Genomic DNA, 19613 nt, shown 5'->3' with positions numbered 1-19613 from the left:
TTTTACTAAAGTTATAGCCATTTCCTGTTTCATGGCGAAACATCAATATTCGCCGCCACACTATGGCCACGCCCTTCAACATGAGGAAAATCTTTTAAAAACTTTTGATGAGAGTGTAGTCCAGAAGGTAGGCAGCGAATTTGAAGCCATTCTGATTCTTCCTCTAGGAGGAGTTCGTTAAAATGCGTGACAAGTGAAACGCCAAAAATGACCAGGAAATTCAAAATGGCCAACTTCCTGTTGAGTTTGGCCTATAGCTCCAAGAGACTTTTTTGTGCGTATGGGTGTGATACACATGTGTACCAAGTTTCATTCATGTCCAAGAAACGTGGCGGGGGGGCTGAAGTTTAAAGGGCGTGGTCAAGCCGTTTGGCCACGCCCATCAACGAAATTAATGTCATATGTTCAGGCCGGGACCTGTCACACATATGTGAAATTTCATGCCGATATAAACTTGCACACAGAAGTTATTGTTAAATATGTCATGTTTTCGGGCCGCGGTCCTTCGCCGCTCTCTCGCGTCGACACCCTTCGCCGGACCGTCACGCCGTTCAAAATGTAGCATCACCCACTTGTTAAGGTCATCTTCACCAAATTTGAGCTAGAAATAATCAACACGCCTGGAGCAGCACGTCACAACCTAAAAAAAGTCATTTTCTGTCACCACCAGGGGGCGCTATGACAATTATGGAATATTTTCATATATTTGTGTTCAGGCCCATACACTGATCATACACATGAAGTTTGGTGCAGATCTGACCATGTACCCCAAAATTATAGCCATTTCCTGTTTTATGGCGAAACGCCAAAATTCGCCGCCACATAACATCCAGGCACTTTAACATGCCGTATATCTTTTAATAACTTTTAATCACACAGTTGTCTAGATGGTACACAGCGATTTTGAAGTCATTATGACGAACCGTGTCGGACAAGTTCGTTCAAATACGACACGTGGAAAACGCCAAAAACGGGCACAAAATCCAAAATGGCCGACTTCCTGTAGGGTTTAGGCCATGGCTCCAAGAGGCTTTTTTGTGCGTCCCGGTGTGTTCTATCTGCGTACCAAGTTTTGTGCGCGTCGGAGAAACATGCCGTCGGGGCTCGTCTGTAGATGGCGCTACTGAGTCATTTCGCCGCGCCCATTCGCGGGACCCTTAAAATACGTAATTTTTCGCCGGGACTGACGCCGCCGCCAAATTTCATGAGTTTTCATATATGTTAAGGCCCCCAAATAAGCGATTTACTATTGTAAGAAGAAAAAAAAGAAGAAGAATAATCCGAGCAGTTTCAATAGGGCCTCGCACCGAGGTGCTCGGGCCCTAATAATCCGAGCAATTTCAATAGGGCCTCGCACCGAGGTGCTCGGGCCCTAATAATAACACTGAGCAGACACATACAGCGACTCTTTGCACAGGAAGTTAACGGAACTTGGGATCTTAATCTTAAAATCTTAAATCTTAAACACGAAGTTTCAGTTTTGGCTCTTGAAGGGAAAAAGTTTGTCCAACTCTGATTTATATATTACAAACAGTCCATCTTCCCTCACAAACACAGCAGTGACACAAATTAAACCTGCCTGGAGCAGCTCTAATCCTCCATCTTGCAATCCAGAACAGGGTAAATATGAATATTGTAAAATAAATCATTTTGAATTAAAACAGTTTAAAACAGTGTTTTAGTGTAGAACTAGTTATGGGCCTTTTAATGTTTATTTACTTTTTCTGGTAAATAAAGTTATTATTTATGCTTGTTTTTTAATTGGCTCCTAAAATATGAAAATAAAAGATTTACAAGTGAAAAAGAATAATAACGAATAAAATAATACAACAGAATGATAAAGAAATAAAATAAAGAAAGTAGAATAACATATTACTAAAATTTTAAAAAATATATTAAAAACTCAGATATGTGATGTCTAATGTTTGCTTTATTTAAATTCTTTATGAAGAAATGTACGTTTTATTCATTTTCAGTTAATGAGTTCATGAAATTTCTATGAATTATAAACATTTTCTTTTCAGTTTTCTTTTCTTTTCATTTCTTCATAATGCCTCTGTAAAGTTGCTGATAGTGAGTTTGGCATGTGACACAAAGGCCTTTTTAAGCAGCGTCCACATTTCAAAGTGACCTGTCCCAGATTATCAAGCAGATTTCTTTCATTAATTTACTTCTTTCTTAATTTTCATATTCATTTTAGGTTGCCAACTTTACACCAACTTTACCGATCAATAAAAACTAGCCTTTTGGCTAATCTGGGTATATTTATAATAATGTTTAATAATATGTACTGGAAAATTAATTAATTTAAATTAGTGAAGCCCACAACCATGTCACCTGTCCATCCTGACAACCAGTCTCTTATCGTGTTTCGAGTATCGGTGCATCATAGTGATTTTTGCTAAATGTTGAGCAAGGGGAAGTAATGAATGAAAACTACTCAAACATCTTTTCGAGATGAGGCCTCATTCAACAGAGGTTTTCCCCACAGTTTTGCGCAAAGGGCGGAGTGGCTGCAAGTTTTCGTTCCAACCAACCAAGAGCACATCTGACTTCACTAATCAGCTGTTTGAAGACTGAAATTAGTTGATTAAATTAGTTGATAAAATTAGTTGAGCGTGATGTGCCTCGACTTGATAGGAACAAAAACCCGGAGCCACGTGGCCCTTCATGGAATAGTTTGGACATGGAAGTCTAAATTGTGTGCTGCGCTGGAGGGATAAAATCCGCTGGACTGAGGTTTACTGCGACATTTTAAATATCAGACAAAATTCCAGATGAAAGCCTAAAGTTTCAAGAACACTGGATTCATACTTTATCCAAAACACATCTTGGTGAAATACTGCAGCATCCGATGGTTTTAACGTCAGCAGTTGGCTGTGGCAAAAAGCGCCCCTCACTGAAGAAAGACGCCAAAAACTGCTGAAGAATCCATCTGAAGCCTCACACCAAGTGAGTGAGAACTGTTTTAGGGTTTTAATTTTTAATATTGAGTGATCATTTATTTTATTAAGTCATCTATGTTGAGCATTGAAGCGCGCACAGCGCGATCTCTCTGCTGCGTTTAGCAGCCTCTGAAAACAAACGTAATGTAGAATCAGTTTCATCACAATATCACGACTTTAAAGACACCAAATGACTCGATTTAACGAATTTCGTTACATTAAAATGTGAAGAATTGTAAAATGTCACTTTCACGAGGCTGTTCAGTCAGACAGCGACAGATCATTGGCTGAACTTGGCATTCCGTCCTCGCATGCAGCCGCAGCAAAGGTCGAGCTGCGCGCAGCCTGCAGTATATATTGCGTTAATAATAATGTTGATTAATGTTGAAATTATGTTCTTGATAGTGATTATAAATACCACCAGATAACAGACTAAAGTGATCATATGGTGAAAATGTGTCATTTTCGAGAAATTATTAATCCTTAGCCCTCACCTCATCACTCCTTACAATTATATAGGCCAATACTTTTTGACCCCCAATGTTCAACTCAAGTCGGCGCGTTTGTGTCATGATCATAAGTGACGACTGAGAGGGCCTGTGTTTATGAGTCTATACATAGTTCAATAATTTCTTTGTTTTTAATAGTGATAAATGGAGTTAGTGAGACGCCTACAACACATCACATCTAATCAAGACCAACTTTTAATTACATGCCATCTGTCCACTGAACACAGAAGAGACCAAACTTATAAATCCTGTAAGACAGTGGACATTGTCCTCATGTGTTTAATTGTAAAAAAAAAAAAAAAAAATGACAAAAATAAAAATAAAATAAAAAAATAATAAAATAAAGTAATAATAATAATAATAATATGTATATACTGAAAATCCTGTTGAGTAAGTATTTATTTGTTAGTGTAACCGATGTATAATTGTAATAGGTTTATATTTCACCAAGCTCAGATATTGTTGTTGCTTTTTTTTATGTGTTTATACTTGTTTCTGTATTTATTTTGGGGAGCTTTTATTTTGGTAAATCGTATTTTTGTTGTATAACCCCCCCAACCTTTCGGTGGCATCACTTCCTGTTTATTCACACTTTTCTCTTCACTCCTTTTCTGGATTCTGAGGAGAGGTAAGGGTTATCAGTCTTCCTGTGTATGAAGTGTTAAAATATGGTAAAAATGCTAACCAGAAGCACAAACTTTACATGGTACTGGTCACACATGTTACCTGCTGCTAGTACATTTATTTTGGAGATTGTATTTATTTATTTTATCAGTGCAGCACTTCTATGTAGCATACTAAGTTATTGATCTGAAGTTTTTCACACAGTTTGCTGTGTTGTTCCCTTGTTTTTTAAGGTGTGGCTGTGCAAAGCTGGTCAAGAGAAGTTGCTGTCCTGATTTTAATGTGTTTTGCACAGGTATGTGAACTCCCTTTATGTTTTTATGTAAATCTGTTCCTATGAAATGTACAAAAAAAGAAATTGTTGCAAATGGGGTGGAAAATGTCTTTTAAATTGCATATTGTTATTGTAACTATACAACTTGGGGGACATGTATTTTATTTTATTGATTTTGTTGTTTTATTTATCAAGTAGAGAGTCGTGGTAATTGTGACAGCACACTCATTTTCTGGACGCTGTGAGGAGAGGTGTGGCTGTGGGAAGCTGATCATGAGATGTTGCTGTACTGATTTTAATGTTTTGCACAGATAGTTAATTTCCCACAGTCAACAAGGCAGAACATGTCTTCGTCTCTTTCCTCATCATCCACAAATCAACACAGAGCTTGCAGCAAAACGAATTGTCAGGCCAGACTGGTTACCGTAGTGCCATGACCCAAATCCACGCTGCTTCAGACTGGTTCAGCCTCGTTCCTGAAGCTGGTGATCAATGCCAGTTTGGTTGCCGGAGGTTGCTACACATTACACAGTTGCATTAACTAACTTTTTTATATTAAAATAAATAACAATACAAGGAAAGGTTATCAAATTGAAAGACTCAAAAAGCCCTCAAACAAACAAACAAAACACAAACATTTAAAATTTGATACTTTGATACTTGGTGATTTTGAGTTGTTTTGTATTTCTTGCTTTGATGGTAAATTTTCCATTTCAAAACATTTTCTTACGTACAGCTAAAATATGAGATTGACCTTTTTTGAGGTCCATTCATTTGAGATGACCTATGTAATGGAAAATGGACAAGGACAAGGTTTCGACTAACAATTTTGATATTGGAAAAGGGAAATTTATCAGTGACTTACCGTATACTCCTGTCCAAGGTGCAGATCATGTAAATTCACCAGCTCTTTGTTCTACCTGCATGCCTGTTAATACAGCCTCTAGTCCTAGTCAGCGGGTTACACTTTCAAGTCAACTGATCAACTGATTCAGCCTTAAATAATTTGATAATCCACATTGCCCAGTGAGTAGGACAGTCTTTAAAAGAACAGTTGAGGAATGAGCATGAAGAAAGATGTAAGCGGTGCACAAGGTTAGAGAAGTGCAGGCCAGTTACCTAGTGATGCCACCTACCTCAACCTGAGTGGCGCAAAGCTAGTCCTTCGGTTGGACGTGAGAGAGCCTCCAGTCTTCAGGGGAGATGGGTTTGACAAGAACATAGTCTGTGAGTTGGAAGAGTTGATGGAAGTGTATTTCAGGAAACGAGCCACACCCCTGAAAGAACAGCACATTGAGATAATGTCTAAGTTAATGGATGAGGCTAAGGACATAGTGAGGATAACTCTGAGGAGCAGCCCATCCATGAAACCTCAAGAAAATCCAAAAATCACTTATGACATCCTCAGACAACATGTCAGTGAAATGATGTACAATGGCTGATTTTTACAGCACAGTGGCAGGAGAGACCCCTGTAGAGTACTGGCTTCAGCTTAACAAGGCAGTTTTTTTTAAATGTATATTACTTTATTGCAGGTTTTGCTTTTACATGTTTTCAAACTCATTAATTTCATTCATCCTGCCCCATTTATGCAAATGTTGTATTTTACAGACAAAATTAAAGAGATTAAAATAAATCAATAAATAATAAAAAAAAAATGGGAAAGAAAGGGGGGATAAAAGGGGAAACAAGGAAAGAAAAAAAAGGGGTGGTTCTTCTGTACTCTCTTTGATATAATTTATTTCAGTATTATTACTCCACTGCATATGTTTCTTTGACCCATTTACTCCAGTTTGTCATGAATCCATCCTCCCTATTTCTAAACCTATAAGTAATTCTTTCCATTTCTTCAATATCTTCAACTGTTAATTTCCAGGCATTAATAGATGGTGACTTAACATTCATCCAGTTCTGTGTAATTTGTTTTAATGCGGCTATACGTATTATTGTGTACAAATATTTATCTCCTTCGTTTTCTATTTCTGCTGGAATGATTCCTATTATAATATTAGGTGGCTGTAATGGTTTCTTTAGATTAAAAATACTTATAATTTCCTCTTGAACAGGCCCCCAAAACTTTTTCAACGCAGGGCAGAAATAAAAAAATATGTGAATGATGTGCTTCTTGTTCCCCACCTTCCCTCCAACATTCAGCACTACCTGATGAACTGTATTTTGATGTAATTTTTGGTGTTGCAAAACCCCTCATGTTAATTTTCCAAGCAATTTTTTTCCAGTATTTTGATTGTGTGGTCCCAAAGATCTTCCCAGTCTTCTTCTATTTCCCATTTATCTTTGGTGCTGTCTGCCTTAACCTTTGTTTCTCTTAAGGTCTTATACGGCTTTGAAATTTTGCTATTTTTACTGTCTCTATTTTTGCTTATAAAATCCAGTAACCCATGCATCTCCTGACTCTGATCCTCTCTTTGCTGTTAAGTGAGATAGCTCCTTATTTGCACATACTTAAAGAAATTATTCTGAGGTATGTTAAATCTTGTTACTAATGTTTCAAATGTATCTATCGTATTATTTGTAATCATCTCTGTATAGATCTGTAGTTCCTTAGCTGCCCATTCTTCCAGTATTTTGTCCATTTTATTTGGCCAAAAAAATCTGGATCACTCGCTATCTCTCTAAAGTATATACAATTTTTGTCAATCTCATACCTTTTATGAATATTTCTCCATTTTTTTAATGTGTATTCTACACATCTATTATTCCCGTCGTATTTTTGCATTTCCTTTAAACTTAGGTAAGGTAATGTTCCAATTGATATTCATATTGATTGTTTTTCTATTAGTTTCCATTTAGTTTTCACTTTATTGTTCATCCATTTCATTATTGTATCCATTTGTGTAGCATGAAAATAAGTAATTAAATCTGGAAAGTTAAACCCACCCTTTTCTTTAGGTTGTATTAGCGTATTAAGTTTTTTCCTTTTTATAATTCCAGATATAATTTAAAAGCATTCCATCTTTTAAAACTACAGTGTGGAATGGGTAGTGGTAAAACCTGTAATAAAAACAGGAATTGGGGAAGGATCATCATTTTCACACTTTACTCAGTAATGATTCTGGTACAGTTTTCCATCTATTTAAATTTTGTCTCAATTTATCTTCCAAAACTTGGTAATTATCTACATAGAGCTTCTTTATATCTCCAGTAAGGTAAATTCCCAAATATTTAATTTTCTTTAATCCCATTTTAATCTATATCTATTTTTAAGTTCTTCTGATATCTGTTTCCTGAGAGTTGGTGCTTCACATTTACCTTCATTAAGTTTATAGCTGGAATGCTTACTGTATTCTGAAATTGTTTCCATTAAGTTTGGTAAGGACTGGTCTGGAGAGGTTAAGTATACAATCACATCATCTGCATTTAATGCCAATTTATGGTGTTCCTCCTTTATACTTACCCCTTTAATGTTATTATTTTTTCTTATATTTTCGGCAAGTGCCTCAATACAGATTGCAAATATAATTGGTGACAGAGGGTCTCCCTGTCTTGTCCCTTTACGGCTTAACAGTTGATGCCTTGAAAAGGCTCGGGTAACATAATTATGGAAGATTCCTGCCAGGAAGCAGCCATGATGTTCATTAAATACTGCCCAGATCCCACCCTTGCTGCTGTTTTTAAGTTCAAAGCACCAGGTAAGTGGACAGCCGGTGAGATTCAAGAGCACAGTTGTCGCCACCAAACTGAAATGAAAGGAGAGGCGCTCTACAGATCAAAGCATCGTAAGCCACTTACAGTTCATGCCCAGACTCCTGTACTGAATGGGACAACATGCCACTCAGTAGAGTCACCTGTGCAGGGAGAAAGTAGTATAGCATCCAGATGCTCTTGTAATGATAATGGCCTTAAAACATTAGTCAGCCGTTTTGACTGTGCACTGTCAAGCTGGATCTCCAGCGCAGCCAGGAACTTGATCCCACCATTTCCACAACCATTCCATTTGTCACCCGCAGCAGGCGCCCTTCCAGATGCGAAAGAGTAGTAGTACAAAAGCCATGGTGCTTATCAAACAGTGGCACAGACTCAAGGTTCAAAACGGTGTCCTCTACCGAGTTACCAGGGACCACAATAGTAAACAGAAAAGACTGCAATATGTTTTGCATGATGCTGCTGGACATCAGGGGCAGGCAAGGACCCTGCATCTTGCAAGGCAGTGCTTCTTTTGGCCAAAAATGGAGTCTCGTGTAAAGGAGTATGTCAAGTGCAGCTAAAGGTGTATTCTGGCCACAACACCTGACCCCTCTGCCAGAGCCCCCTTTGACAGCATCAGAACATCCACTCGTATGGAACTAGTGTGTTTGGATTTCTGGAGTGCCGAGGATGGCAAGCAGCATTCAGTGGATGTTCTTGCAATGACGGATCACTTCACTAAGTTGGCCCACACTTTCCCTTGCACAAACCAGACTGCTAAACAAGTGGCTAAGAAGCTGTGGGATCACGTCTTCTGTGTGTACGGGTTTCCTGAATGTATGCACTCTGATCAGGGTACCAATTCTGAAAGTGAGCTCATAGCTGGACTGCTCAGACTATCCAGTGTCTCCAAGTCACAAACTACAGCTTACCATCTCATAGCAAAAGGAGAGACTGAATGAAAGATTCAACCGGACACTTGGAAGCATGCTGTGATCTCTTCCCCCAAAAAAGAAACACAAGTGGCTATATACATTTATTTCTTTTATCAGTGCAGCACTTTTATGTAGCACACTAAGTTATTGATCTCAAGTTAAGCTAATGGAGCATGGCAGCAGTTTTCACGCAGTTTGTTGTGTTACATGAACAGTACCTTATCTTTATAGACTGGAAGGTATCATTTCCATTTAAATTTGCAGTGGTGTTACTGTGTTATGTCCAGTATAGACAAATTACTTAGTTTGCATTTTTACAAATCATGACTAAATGATCTGTTAAAAGGGTGGCTGGGAACAAGATGTGGAGACATTAAAGAGGATCAGACCTGAGAATAGCAGGCACTGAATAAATCCAACAGGTAGGTGATGCAGGTATTCTGCTTGAACCAGTATCACTTATGCTTGCCATTGAGTTTTGACATTTCATTTTTCATCTCAGTCCACAGAGAACTGCTACTGAATGACCATGGCTGAGTACAAGCTAGAAGTGACAACAGGTGACATGGCAAATGCAGGAACATTTGACCACATTCTAGTCACCTTGTTTGGAACAGAAGGGGAGAGTGAGCAAACTGAGCTGGACAACTTTGGTGTAGATTTTGGAACTGGGATGGTAAGTTGAAGCCAATTGTTGACCATTGCTAAGGCAAACGCAAATGTGAGGATCTTCACATCCCTTGTTCTCCCCCTTTTTGAATCCTTGAGTAAATAAGGCTGTTATGAAGTCTTGTGTTTGGGCAGCAGATACTTCTGTATCAGTATGTATGAACAAGTCGTGCCTGGGGTGGGTATTGTTTTTTAGTTTCCTCGTGCTTCCTCCTCTTTTCAGCACTGCTGGACCAGCTTCACTTCATTTTTCAACAGTCTGTACACCTTATCAAGCTGTTAGTTTAGAGTTGGCTATTGTCCTCCTGAGTCATGTGCAGATCATTGAATAGTCAAAGTTAGTGGAGAGGCCATGAGACACTTAAAAAAACTTTCTCTACCATAAGTTTGAGGTGTTTTATGGAGCCCTTGGTAGCTCAGGGCATAAGACAATTGCTGACCTTTGCCAAATGGTAATTACCCTTGTTTACTGGGATTTGCAGCTAGCACAGGCCAGGAACTGCAGGAAATCAACATGGAGTTTAGATTTCTGGCTGTTTTACAAGCCAGAGAAGTTTGTCAGTTTACGCCCCCAGCCCCTACTGCAGGGGTACACAGCTTACTTTGCCCTTACTTTCAGTTAATTTATCCCATCAAACAAAACTGATATATCTGTCCCTCCTTCCTGTGAAGCACTTTATTTTCGTTGTGCAATTGGGAAATGGTCAGAGTGCCTGCGCCACCTGACACCACCCTGTAGTCTCAAACTAGGACAAGCATAAGTGTGCATAACAGTAAGATGACTGTATATATTTTGCTGCAGATTCACATCCTGATGTTATTTTAAAGTTTCCAAACATTTTCGATCATATTAAATTTAAAATGTTGTGTAACTTTTACCCTTTTTCTTAAGATTTTATTTTTTATTTTCCATTGAACACCTATGGTTAAATATACCATAGAGAAAGCACATGTGCTCTGTCATAATCAATGTCAGTCAGTGTTTTCCATTGTTATCCTTCATATGCTGTTTGATGCCAACAGGGAGAGCTCTTATATTTGACTGTGAGAACCAGTATGGAAGTTTTGTGGCAGTCTGTACAACTTACATACACAAATAAAAGGCTGTGATGTTGGTTGTTTTCAGTGCTCAGCATCAGTTAAAAAATGTTCTCTGAACAGGTGTTGTATTTGCTTGGTCCTCATGTAATTATTACTTTCTTACTTTGCCTTTTTCCCAGACCGGGGTGTACACAGTGAAAACCAGTTCATCTCTGGGGAAGCTTCTGCTGCTCAAGGTGGAGAAAAAAAAGTACTTTCTTCTCCCAGAAGATGAGTGGTACTGCTCCAAAATCGTGGTGACGACCCCAGAGGGAGACGTCATTCTTTTCCCCTGTTACAGATGGATCTCCAGAGGAGAGCTGGTGGAGCTGAGAGGAGGGAAAGGTCCGCCTCAAATTCCCCAAATAACTGGAAAATTATAAGATACCGCAGTTTGTTTGGTTTTTTGGTTTTTTGTGATTTTGTTTACGTCATTTAAAATGTTACTGATGTAATGTTTTTTTTATGTCTCAGCCATGAAGGGTTTTGAGGAGGACCACCCCCTGTTGACTAACCATCGGGAAAAAGAGTTGCTGCTTAAAAGGAGCTTGTACAAGTAAGTTTTCATGTGTGCAGTGCTGCTCTCATTTTGTCTCAGAAGCTTATTTTGACAAATCTCTGTATGATTCTCTTTTTGTTTTTCATTTTTTAGATGGAACATTGTTGATCCAAAGCTACCGCACGGCATTGGATTCAAAGATGCATCTGAAATCCCAGCTGAAATGTGCTTCTCTGTGTCCAAAGGATTTGAAATGCTTTTCTCAAAAAGATTACTGTGAGTCAGCGATTCTATTATAATCTGTGGCTTTGTAAGGCAAAAAGCTATTTTCAAGCATTAATATCAGTATATTGTTTGTCTGCATTTTGCTTGGCTTTCTTTTTATCCTTTCTTATTTTAGAGATGCTGAACTCATGTTTAAGGGGCTGCATGGATCTTCTGAACATTGGGAAAGCATTGAGGACATCAAAAAAATCTTCTGGTTCAAAAAGACATGGATGTCAGGTAGAGTTATAGTTCTGCTGTTTAACTGACCTCAACACTGTCATTCTTATGCTGACGTGTGCCGGCGAAAGACTTATGTCAGCATCATATGTCAGGCCCTATAGTTTCTGTAACGGACTGGTTGCACAGCAGATATTTTGACTGATATTCAGTTGGTTGTAATCTGCAACCTCGCTGCTGGATGCCACTAAATCCGACACATTGATCCTTTAACTAAGTAGCCTAGGCCCTAAGTAGAAAGAAAGAACATTAAATAAATATTTATATGTTTAGAAGTTTTAATGGGTTCAATACATGATTGTTGCGTCACTAAAATATATCTTTTCTGTAGTTTAAAGAGTGTTGAGGAACTGCTATGACTTGAAGAGTGAGCACTGAGCCTACTGCATGTAGCTGCCCCATATCAATATTTCTGTTTCTATTAATAATGCACCTTATGACCCTGTGTAAGGTGTCAAAGCACGTTGTTAGAAGAGCATGGATAATTACCTGTTTAAATATGGAAATTAATTTTAATAACTAAATAACATGCAGCAGCATGAAGCTTCCTTAATTTCTGACGCTTCATCCAGCGGCTTCTCAATTTATAGACAGATTATATTTGCCAGTTGCTGTTCTTCCAGAGTATACTGCAGAGCACTGGAAAGAAGACGACTTTTATGGATTCCAGTTTCTGAACGCAGTCAACCCCAATGTGATCAAGAGGTGCTCAGAGCTTCCCCCAAACTTTGCAGTCACAGAGGAGATGGTGAAGCCATTCCTGGAAATGGGAAGCTCTCTGCAGCAGGAAATGAAGGTATGACCATTGAGGGGCTTTAAATGGGTGATAATCTTTGCTTTGGGAAATGATTTGTGGGTTTACTTGTATAACAGTGGAAAGTCCTGGACAACCATTTCACCTCTTCATATTGTTTTGCTAAATGTACAAATCATGTCTAGTGGGTTTCTTAAAGGACCAGACACTAGTGAGTATTTTATTGTATTTATGCTGATATTTTATTTACCTTGCTAGAGTATTTTTGATACATCTGTCTTGGTGTGTGCTTGGAGTATATTAAACCAACCATAAAAATACATATCAGCACAAATTCCAATCAATGTTTCATTGAAATGGTAATACATTATTTAAGCTTTCAAGATCTTTGTTCACTTCTTTTCCCTATTTTTCCTTCCCATACAGAAAGGCAACATATTCCTCTGTGACTACAAGATATTTGAAGGAATACCATCTCAGGTGTATAATGGTGAACCTTTGCGTGCGACTCCTGGTTTCTGTTTGTTCTACATGAACCCAGAGAGCAAACTGATGCCAATTGCAATTCAGGTATTAGACTTACTACAGTAGAGCAACTCTGTGACAGTATTCATATTGCATACCGTCATATTCACAAAGCACCTAGATTATACAATAGAAACACGAAGAAACGTCCCACCCTGCTGTGAGAATGTCCCATAATGTGTTATTAGTAGAGGGAGTTCAGTCTACACACAGCTACACACACATCCCCCTACTTCACACTTGAAGTAACTCAACACTAACAGTTATATGCACTCACCTTTTTCAAGGCAATTGTTGTAAAAGGAAATTAACTGTTGATAAGAGAAATTCTGATCACATTAGTATTTATTATCTCTTATCAGCTATGATACAATATATAATTTATAAATTTTATATTAACCAAACTAGTGATAAAATAACAAATTAGAGCATTACTAAATAATTATTGATTATTTCATTGTTTAACGGTGAAATAACTATTTACTAAAGTTTGATTAACTACCAATTTACTATTTATGGATTATGGTTATTATAAAGTGTTACCCAGTTTTTAATTCCCTGTCAATGTTTTCATTTAATCACAGTCAAAAAAAATGTTTTTTAAAATCCAGCCTTAAAGTTCGTCACAGACAAAACTTACGTGTGCAACTACATTTTTAGTGCAATAATGTGATGTAAACTACTCATGGTTTAGCATGAGCATGAACAAGCATAAAGACAGAGAGAGAAAGGTGTTTCTCCCATATGCATATAATAGTCATCAGTTTGCATTTAAAAAACATGAATTTATTTTAAAAGAAAAATAAAAGATATTTTTCTCACATTCCAGCTGCATCAACAACCCTCTGCAGAGAACCCCATCTTTCTGCCCAGTGACTCGGAAACTGACTGGCAGCTGGCCAAGATGTTTATTAAAAGTTCTGATCATATGCAACATCAGTCATTCTATCACTTCATGAGCACTCACAGTTTGGCAGAAGCCTTTGCTGTCTCCACTTTCCGCAACTTCCCAGTGATTCATCCCCTCTACAAGGTATAATTAGACAGTTGTCATCACAGTCGGTGCTTTTTTGATGTTGTAAATGTTGTCCAAAATCATCAAGTCATATGTAACCATCAGGGGCAATTATGTCAAAAAATGTTTTTCTCATAGAGAAAAATTAATGTGAAAAATGAAGACTGACTTTTAGAAACATTTATGTTATTTGAACTTGGTGGCGACATTTTTATAGATTGACGGCTTGATTGATCTGAAATTTATATTCTTACCTTTCTCTCTGAACAGCTGTTGGTCTCTCATTTCCACTGCACGCTCCACATAAACATTTTGGGCCGCACAGCTATTTTTGGATCTGAAGGGAGTTTAAGTGACGTACGGATCTTAAGCACGTATATTGAATGAATACTCAGATGTTGATCCTCCAGTTTTGTAAATCACATCTAATATCAGTATTTCTTTATCTTTCTAGATGAATAAACTAGTCTGATCTGTATTATTTATGTGTTATTAATTATTAGAGCACACTTGGATTCGATGGGATGAAAGAGCTCATGAGAAGGTCTTTTGCTACACTGACCTACAGCTCCCTCTGTCTGCCAGAGAACATCACTGCACGAGGACTGGAGTCCATCCCCAACTTCTACTACAGAGATGACGGCCTGAAGCTGTGGAACATCATCAACAGGTCAGGCAGTGCAATCTCAAAATGTTACCTTACATGACTTCAGAAAACTCACTTAAAATCAGTTTATTTTGTGTTTACCAGATTTGTGAGGGCAATAGTGGAGTACTATTATCCCTCAGACTCTGAGGTCTGTGAAGACAACGAGCTGCAGGACTGGATCAGTGAGATATTCATACATGGCTTCCTAGGAAACAAAGCCTCAGGTATTTAACACATGCTCTGATGCGTGTGTGTACACACACATATATATATGGAGAGAGAGAGAGAGAGAGAGAGAGAGAGAGAGAGAGAGAGAGAGAGAGAGAGAGAGATAGTATGTATATGCGCACCTGTGATTACTGATGATAACTGTACTGCCAACAGGGATCCCAGCAGCATTTAAGACTGTGGAGGAAGTGATCAAGTTCATCACCATGGTGATCTTCACAGTGACTGCTCAACATTCTGCAGTCAACGGTGGACAGGTGAGCCAACCAAAAATACTCTGCTTTGACTAAACATTTGTCTGACTTGCCAAAACAACTTAAATTACCTTATAAAAAATCTGAAGAATTATAGTAACACTTTATCACAAGGGTCTATTAATCCAGGCCTGATAATTAACCTTACCTAATGTGTCGAGTAATCATTTTTTAACTAATGCTGATCATGTTAACTATTAATTCATACATAATTTCATTGTTTATAAAGATTTAGTTTAGTTATTACTGTAATAAGCATAAACTAACAGGTATGTAAAGCTATATTAAGCAATAATATATACTTGACAAAAGTCTTGTTAACAATTGGGATACCAAGTAAATGTAGTACATAGTTCATAAAAAATGTTAATTAGTGTGTATATCATGAAGTTCACAGCAAAGCCATTTCATTGAGATAAAAAACATTTTTGTAGATGTCTGTTTAAAGGTAATAATTAATCACATAATAAATTCAACAATAAGTTATAGTCTAACCTATAATTTCTAGTTATATAAGCATTACTTAACCTTAATTAACCATGTATTAATGCTCTTTGTGACCCTTATTGTAAAGATGAAAACACGTGTCCCTTAATAAATGGTTAATAAATAGTTATTAAGTTAATAAACATTTACATGAAGATAAAGGAAAGCAAACCTCTACATGTAAACCATTCAGCTCAACCTTTAAAAAAAAAATGTCATAAGTTTGAGGATGGATAAGTAAGTGGACAATTACCCTTAACCATTTATTTAAAAAAAAAAAATGTTTTCTCTTAATGAAGTAGCTCAGCTCTGAACTTCATGATATTTATTCACATTTTATCAAACATATACATATATTAGTTAGCACTTTAATATTAATATTAACATGTAAACCTTCACTAAACTATTATGTGTTAATACCCTAGTTAAAGGGATAGTTCACCCAAAACTGAAAATTCTGTCATTATCTACACATGTTCATACTCCATAAATCTCCAAAACAAATTTAGTGAATGATGACCACTTATCAAATGGATAAATCAACTGCAAAAAACAAAAACAAAACAAAAATCAAAACAAACTGCTCATCTCCTGTAATCCAAGTCTCCAAAAGCCCTGACATGCCGTTCATACCACACACACCTAGTTCAGATGTTGTACACTGAACATGGCTCCAAGCTAAGGATCTACAGTGAAGATTCAGGTTACAAAAAATGGTGTAAATTATGTCTTTAAAGCCAACTTGGCATGTTGCAGCTTGATAAAACTTGGATTACATCAGACGAGCAGTATGGAGGCCTTTTTTTTCCTGTGAGACTCCAGCAGTGTTTCATGGACTAAAAGACTAAACCCGACCTTCAGTTGGTCTGAGGGAGAGAAGATAATGACTGAATTTTCATTTTTAGGTGAACTATCCCTTTAACATGGACACCATTAGTGAATGATTATAAGATACATTAGTTAATGCTTATTACTGTATCAACTAATAATTAATGGACCCTCATTCTAAAGTGTTACTGAGAAAGTTAACCCCTTCAGCAGAAGAATATGAAAGCATCGTCAGTGTCAAACCAACATTCTCATTCTGCACTGTGAAGGTTAAACATTCAATGAAATAATAATAATAAGCAAAACACATTTTCGGGTGAAGGGGGACTGTAACAATTACAAAAATAAATACTAATGCATATTAAAACTTCATTCTGAATTTAGTTTGACTACCTAGTTTTCAAGCCCAATTCCTCGGCCCTGCTGTGCAAGCCTCCTCCAACCACTAAGGGGCAGTCAAGCATGAAGACAATTTTGGAGACCCTCCCAAATATTGACAAGACAGTCAGTTTGGCAGCAATGGGGTGGGTACTTTCAGACAAGTACAGTGGCACGGTAAGTTTAGTGATGATGTACACTCATTATAACTCATCCACATTTAGAAAATGCTTTTAGAAAAACCAGCAAACAAAATACTGACTCAGTCTGATCTACTGTTTCATTTTGGCAGATTCTCTTGGGTCAATACCCTGAAGAACGATTCGATGAGCCTGCCCCTAAGCAGATGATTAAGGAATTTCAAGCAGAGCTGTCCCGCCTCAGCGAAGAAATTACAACAAGAAACTCAAAGCTGCAAGTTCCTTACACATATCTGAACCCTAATCAGGTTGAGAACAGTATAACTATTTAAGTAAAACCCAATAAAAACTGCCCAATAAAAACTTTGAATTTGGGTCATACAATAAATGGGATGGTAGTGACAGTTAGCAGTTGGTGTGTGCTGATAGAAGACTGTTTTGGTTGAATCATGTTAAGTGGGACTGTGGTGGGGCACCTGTATCTATGTGTGTGTTATGTATTAAATGTTGAGTAATAACTCAGATGAGCAGTTTGAGAAGATGTATCACTTGATAAAATTGTCTCACATGAAAGTAGGTACCTCAGCATTTATCTGCAAGCAAGACATGGTACCATACTTTCTGCCCAACATAACAGTGGCTGTTAGGGGCTGTGATATTAACTGATACTCTATATACTGAGCGCATCCTGCGTATTCAATTTCTTTTTACATTTTATGGATGCAGTTACAGAGTATGAAGTGTGTATGGTGACGAAATCAAAGGCTCCAGTGTGAACTTTTTATATATTATCTATTCACGTCCTTTGTTTGCAGTTCAAGTTAAAACGGCATGTGAATCAATGATTTGTGTGCAAAAAACTACTTTAGCCCCACGTGTATTTTACTGCAGATCAGAGTAAGAATAAGGTTTAAGTTTTCACATACAAGGAATTGGGTATATGAATTAAAAACAGATTAAGAAAGTAAAGAATCATAAATATAAATCTTAGAAACACAAAAATCCAGATGTGTATTGATACTAATGATCATAACATAAGGCAAGGAAAGCAAGTCAGGGCAGGCAAGTTCTGAGGAATCTTCAGAATGTATTGAGGTACTGGGGGCGTAGCATCATCTGTAGTTAAAGAACAGGTCAGAGAACAAGACAGAGCACTCTTGGTTGGTAAAGGTATGCACTGGGCTAAATGTGTAAATTAGGGGTGGGGCGATTGGACCAATATATTGTCTGTCGACGATGGGCTGAATCCATCGCAGATTGCTTTTTTTGGCTGATTTTTAGGGCGATATTTGTCATTTTGTCACATCACATCAGAGTTCAGAGCAGAGTTCGTCTTTATGTTCACTATCAATATTCAAAAACAGCCGATTAAACTGAGATTTTCTTGTATATATTCATTATTTACATAGCTATAAATACTAAGAACATGAGGACACACATTGATTTGATAAAGTTGTGTGGTACTCATAAATGTATGTATTTGAAGGTTTTATTACTTATAACAGAAATGTATTCTTATCAATATCAAAATAAAGGTGAACTAATGCATGAATTACCTCTGTGTCACTTGTGTCCTACTTCCATATAATTTTACTCAAACTCCAATACCAAAATAAGTTGGGGCGTTGTGAAATACGTAAATAAGACCAGAATTCAAAGATATGTATTGTTCAAACTGGTTAACTTTATTGTTTTTTGTAAATATATGTTCATTAGGAATTGATGCCTGCAACATGTTCTAAAACAGGGACAGGGGCAGGTTTATCACTGTGACAAATCACCTTTTCTTTTAACAACACTCAACTGAGCAGTGCAGCAGTGTCACAGCAGCACAAAGTTGTAATAAATAGGAGCTGTGGAAATAATAATGCTGTCAGAAAATTACTGATCGACTAAATGCTGTCTTAATGCTGCTGTTTGTCTCTAACATGAAAACTGCATGTTAAAAAATAAAACTTCAAACAGCAGATTTAAACATGACGCTGTCAGTCTGACATTATCTCCTCATGATAATCAGTGTTCTGAGCTGCAATATCAGCAATGCAAAACGGACGACAGTAAAAAATATTCAAAGTGTCTGTAGTTGCTTCATCATTATTTTAGTGTGTGGATTATACATGTAAATCTAAAGTGAACCTGGAGCAAACAGGAAAAATGACTCTGCTTCCCCAAATGGCGGTTAAGGCAGTTAATGACAGTGTGACGCACACAGTTTGTGCTGCTGAGACACTATGTTAGATTTATGCATTATATGGATTTGTTCGGTGATATTACAAACATACAGCTCAGTTACTTTTCATTTTTAACATCTTCCCTCAGTTTATAAGCTATATTGCTCATAAACAACCTTGCTAAGACAATAATTAGCTTAAGAGCGGAGCTTTCTAATCTTTCACGCATGCGCGGTTTGTAGAATTGATGTTATCTTCCACTCGATACATAATGCCTGTGACCTCATGACATAGTTTTGACAGTAATTTCATGGTTGTCAGATTCATATCCATAATGAAGAAAACCCACCCATAAAACTGCAATCCATATTTGTAATTTAGTAAAGTTGTGACTTTATGAGTTGTATTCTCACAGAGAAAATATACACTACATAATCTACGCATGATTTGACTTAAGAGTTTAGAAATTTTTTTATTTATGCACAACTATAGACTATCATG

The 19613-nt window shown here is 37.3% G+C and overlaps 1 protein-coding gene across 2 annotated transcripts; it reads left to right on the top strand.

Moving 5' to 3' along the window:
• Positions 1-4041: 4041 nt before the first annotated feature.
• Positions 4042-18496, top strand: LOC146314552 (hydroperoxide isomerase ALOXE3-like). 2 transcript variants are annotated; one of them, XM_084737499.1, is made up of 16 exons: positions 4042-4082; positions 4312-4373; positions 9435-9608; positions 10822-11026; positions 11156-11237; positions 11334-11456; positions 11581-11684; positions 12308-12480; positions 12865-13008; positions 13793-13996; positions 14249-14335; positions 14482-14648; positions 14730-14851; positions 15012-15112; positions 16808-16978; positions 17094-18496. In XM_084737499.1, exons 3-16 carry the CDS (start codon positions 9456-9458, stop codon positions 17271-17273), a joined length of 2016 nt encoding a protein of 671 aa, XP_084593625.1. In that variant the 5' UTR covers positions 4042-4082; positions 4312-4373; positions 9435-9455; the 3' UTR covers positions 17274-18496. The 2 variants fall into 2 exon arrangements, with proteins under 2 accessions (XP_084593625.1, XP_084593627.1); XM_084737501.1 differs by lacking the exon at positions 14249-14335.
• Positions 18497-19613: the final 1117 nt, after the last annotated feature.

Source organism: Lutjanus erythropterus, chromosome 15 (genome assembly GCF_056507025.1).
Source record: "Lutjanus erythropterus isolate fLutEry1 chromosome 15, fLutEry1.hap2, whole genome shotgun sequence".
NCBI classification, from domain to species: Eukaryota; Metazoa; Chordata; class Actinopteri; order Lutjaniformes; family Lutjanidae; genus Lutjanus; species Lutjanus erythropterus.
Note: the sequence above shows the minus strand (reverse complement) of the source record. Positions and strands in the feature narration are given on the sequence as shown.